A 5,197-nucleotide genomic window follows, 5' to 3' on the forward strand; every position below is an offset into this window, starting at 1 on the left:
GAGAGAGAGAGAGAGAGAGAGAGAGAGAGAGAGAGAGAGATAGGCACTTATGGTAACACGTATGCGCTATTACCTTTACACTTCGCATTGAACGGCCAGTCGCACGTGCGCGCACGTTGGTTCCAGTAAAGGCCGGGTTGGCAATGCATACGGTGGTGGTTCCCATCCGACTTACACATGTAGAAGTGTAAACAACTTTCCGAATCCGCATCAAACATTTGATGCGCCTGATCGCATATCGCACCCACCCGCCATACGAGCAGGCCTGTTAAAACAACAAACGTGGATTTAATCAAAGGGAGAAAAAAATCACCGTAAAATTCACACGCATCGACAATTATAACGAACATATATGCTGCGACTGTAGATCAAAATATGGGCCAGGTTTTCCAGGTCGTTCTTCGATGTTTACAGCCTAACACTGTACATCGCGATTAGAATAACAATAGAAGGAAGGCGGTGTAAATTAGGCGTCGTCCAGAAAAGGAGAGTCTATGACTATATGCAAATAGCGTCTCCGGCCGGCATTCGTGCCGGTAAGGGGGGCCTTCATCACAAGGCTGAATTTTTGCGCGGCGAATTTTTTTGCATTTTTGGTCTTTACAGGGAATTGCACATAAATGGCGCGTTTCACGTTACACCCAATTTCAGAGTCAGCGAAACTAACGCTTGACAGCCAAATTTCATACCTATTCGTGAATAAGCACTGGTTGTGTTTTGACGGCTAATGCCTCAGTATACTTTCGATATAGGTCACCTAGCTAGCTCGCCAGTGTATAGTGGTCAATGTTTGATAAAACGAGCCCCATTCTACGCAAACCCGCACGCACGAACGCACATTCGAGCGCCCTCCGCAATCTCGAAATCTCGAGGAGAAAGTGTAAGAGAAGGAGTAAGTGAAGGAGAGAGAGAGAGAGAGATAGAGAAAAGAGGGCGGGGAGAGAGAAGTGGTGGTGAGAGAAACCAGAGTAAGCAACGGTGTTGATAAGGTTAATTAAATACCACTATACAAGCTAGAGATAATACTAATATAATTTCAATTACTGTAATTACGTGAGTTTAGCTGAGCTTTAAACAAGCTCACTCATGTACGAGAGAATCAAATCGTGAACTAATCCGTAATATAATCATTACATCGTTTCGCATTTTAATGTGCGTTTATCATCTGTCTGACTTTACTGCACACAACACGAACGCACCCAATCCTATATCCGTTATATTACACATTGGCGCGTCTTTCTCGCTATAACCTTGAATGCGAGTTGCTTTGCCTGGCAAATATCAGCGCAAGGCACTCTGGCATTAGAATAAAGTTGGGTTTAACGCGCATGCGCAACCATCCGCATCGAGGACAGCGAAAGGCAGCGACGTGTTGCTCATTATAATATGGAAATATCACGCCATCAATAATAATGGCGGTTATTTAAAACATAAATATTTATCTAATTACATTACTTGTGTCAGATCAATATTGCATTATCTCTACAGCGGACTCAAAACTGGGGGTTCAGCGGTCAATTAAATAGCAATGAGCCTGTATTATTACTACGCCTGTACAAGATCAGGAATGGGGCTAATTGCTTAGTCGACGTCCGCATGGGTGTTTCACAGTACATAGTTGTCGTCGCAGAGTGACATAATAAGGGTGTTTTGTAGCCTGTGTACGAACATTGACGCCGAATGCTGTTTTATTCCCATAATCCTCGATGTCTTGTCCAAGACCGTAACCTTCGATGGTACAGACACAGATACGGATCAGGTGGGGCTGCATCGGCTGAACGCACGAGCCCAACTCTCCATTGGAACCGCCACACCCCGCAAATAAACCCCTACCAATGAAACTTTAGCGCATTCTACACCCGTCAACTTATCTAAAACATATAGCACTGACAAAATTAAAAGATCGAACAAACTAAGTGCTGATAAAAACGCGCATGATCAGATGATCAGATACGTTGCTGGCCGCCCGGTGCTCTTTGCGGGAGGGCACGGTGTTCTCTCTCTAGCCGTTGTTATCTATCTGTTATTTGCTAGCTGCTGTTCTTTAGCTGTTGTTCTCTAGCTGTTGTTCTCTAGCGGTTGTTCTCTAGCTGTTGTTCTCTAGCTGTTGTTTGCTAGCTGCTGTTCTCTAGATATTGTTCTCTAGCTGTTGTTCTCTAGCTGTTAAAACGGTGAATTTCCTTCGTCTGCCCGTTTCGCACGCGCATACAGTCAACAGGTGGATCGCAATGCTGATATCTCAATACTGAGTAGAAAGAAGCAGTAGATGTAGATGTGTAGGAAAGTAGATGTGTAATAAAATCGTGTCATGCTATATATACAACGAAGTGGTATCACAGTGAGGGAATGTAATTAAGTAATATATAAGAGTCGTAGTATGTATATGCGATATTATAGAGCGTTATTCTATTTATATTTCATTAAGTCGTACCAAGGTTTTTGTAAAGCTGTAATATACTGCCATAATGTAATAGTGTATAGTCACGGTTTTATAACGATGCAACGAGATCCCGTTCGTGGTACAGCCACGAAGCCCACTGAGTAATGTGATCTTAACTAGTAAATACTGCATTTATATCTAACCACTAAACCATGGATTAGCATTGCACACTATTTGATTTCAACGACCTTGTCTCGAATGATGGCCCCACGCGACTGTGAATGCATTTTAAAATTCACCCTATTTTGGACATTTGATTTAGTTTTTTTTTTCCACGAGCCGAACTATAGGCAGCCGACTTAAATCGCAAGTGAACACAGTGCGCAGCATCGAGTGTCACCAAGAAAGCAATCCGTTTAAACTGTTCAGCTTACTACAGCGACCCAGATCTGTCATCCACGCGAGCCATCTGTCACCAGCACTGCAAGCCACAGATCCTTGTAGCACTCTGTCATTTAGAAGCCGGGCGAAGCACAATAGGACAATACTCTTGTCTAATTGCAGCACTATTGACACGAATAGCCGTATTTTCAACATAGTAAAACTCTCCCCCACTGTATATGTATATGCAAACCGCAAAAAAAGAAAATATATTATGATGGAATAACTGTAAAGCGCTAGCTGTTTGTTATGTTCACACAGTTATTCGGAACCAACCTCAGCGTTTGGTAGTATTCTATAGTTTTAAGCTATTAGTAGTACGATACATGAAAAAAATTACAAACAGCTCTTCCGATTTGCACCAAAGTGAATCAGAATGATGGATGTTTTCAAACACTTTGGTATGCGTATAACTATGTCAACGCACCTATTGTAACTATTGTTCGCAGCCACAACTAGTCTACGTCCGCTATCGCGCACACGCTCCAAAAATACATTGCTAAGAAACGCACATCGGTCAATGAGCAATCTTTACATTGTTACGGCTTAAACTTACTGCGCTGTAGACCGCAGACATAATTAGTACTTCAATTATTTACGCACAAATCTTACAGTTTGGCGTTTGGAGTATCATTTCGTACTTTCTTCCTCAAACTCAAAGAAAGCAAACGAAGTTGTAGGTCATCGTCAACATGATTGAAACTCCATCTAGCTTGCGTGACCCGTCGCTCAACGATCGCTGTGCACTTCGATTGCTCGCCCGAGTTCAAACATGGCACTATTATAGTTGCCATTTGTTTTCTTTCCATTATAGTTACGCGCCATGGTTTTCAAATGTTTCTTACGGGTTACTAACTCGGTTACATTTAAACGGGGCTAATGATAATTACTGTGAAAGGTGCTCGCGGACTAAGGACCAGAAACCCAATTGTGCCGCCTGTGTAGGCGTACCTTATTGCGCAAAGATGCGGAAATACTTTCTCTTGTGTTGGATAAATCGTGGATGTATTGGGCACGTATGCATCTTAATAAATGCTCCGGGGGAAAATGCAAGTGAACGTCGTGTTGTGGCAACCGTGGACCTTTTCTAGAGTGTTAGTTCTCGAGTTCATTACAATTATTCCTATTTGGTTAGCAACAGGCTAACGCGCAGAATAACGGACTGGTTAAATATTTTACTATAGGTGATTGCCGGAAAATAATTACACTAGGTTAATATTTACACGATGCATATATGTGCTTTTCATTAATTTTGTCGTTTTTCTGAGCGCTAATTATTTTCTGCGAATAACAATCTTCGGGTTAACATGTTTTTTATTCAATTAAAACTATGACTATATTTCCCGCGTTTCACGTGCGTAGGCTTACAACCTAAAATCTATAAATAGCTATATTTATTTTATCAGATGGACAATAGAGTGATTGTTCTAAGTCATGTATTAATGCTTCAAAAACACAATTATCAGCAATCTCCTAACGCAAACAAAATTATCCCATGTGTGAATGTTTTAGCGTGGATGTCATTTACTATTGCTGTGAAGTAGATCCATTATGTATTAGGTAGTAATATTAAAGTGAGTGTGTGCGAAAGTTGTTATATAAATGAACGAATGAATAAATGAATAAATAAATAAAATTTAATATACACATACGTATATACACACAACACACACACGCGCGCGTACACACACACACACACACACACACACACACACACACACACACACACACACACACACACACACACACACACACACACACACACACACACACACACACACACACACACACACACACACACACACACACACACACACACACACACACACACACAGTGTGTGTGTGTGTGTGACTTTCCGCCAAAAATTAATCAGCGGAATAGAATATAATTTTGATTTAAAACGTCACCTTCTGATCTAGTGTCAGACGCGCTACCGTTGCGCCACGGAGTCGCAGCTGATCATCAAGTCCGCGAGAAATTACACGAGTTTTCAAAATAAAACCGAGGTAAAATGAAGCGCGATTTACGGCGAGTGCTCGGCGCAATTTGACGAGACCGTAACTTAAGCGATTGAATCGACCCAGCGGCCGCCGCTGCTCCGCCGTCCGGTAAAAAAATTACAGCATCCCTTAAGCTCGAAGCATTGGATTCTTTTCTCGTAGTTGTTGATTTTCGAATCCGGTTCGTCTGCTTGACTCTCTCTAGAGCCGCAGCATCCGGGGGGAGGGGGAGGAAGAGGGGGAGGGGAGGGGGAGGGGAGCGGGGAGGGGAAGGGGGAAAGAAGGGGAGAAGGGGGAAGGAGGTGGGGCAGCCGCATCACCCCCTAGGTTGTTAAGAACGAATATATAACCATTATGAAAACTTACTTGTATGAT

The 5,197-nt window shown here is 42.5% G+C and overlaps 1 protein-coding gene across 1 annotated transcript in view; it reads right to left on the reverse strand.

The window, feature by feature from the left end:
* Positions 1-5,197, reverse strand: part of LOC106809204 — a 15,652-nt gene that overhangs the window by 9,344 nt on the left and 1,111 nt on the right. Inside the window, exon 2 of the mRNA XM_014812200.1 lies at positions 74-265. Within this exon, the coding sequence (XP_014667686.1) occupies positions 74-265 (192 nt within the window). The remainder of the gene's footprint in view (positions 1-73; positions 266-5,197) is intronic.

This window comes from Priapulus caudatus, unplaced genomic scaffold, assembly GCF_000485595.1.
Source record: "Priapulus caudatus unplaced genomic scaffold, Priapulus_caudatus-5.0.1 Scaffold337, whole genome shotgun sequence".
NCBI classification, from domain to species: Eukaryota; Metazoa; Priapulida; class Priapulimorpha; order Priapulimorphida; family Priapulidae; genus Priapulus; species Priapulus caudatus.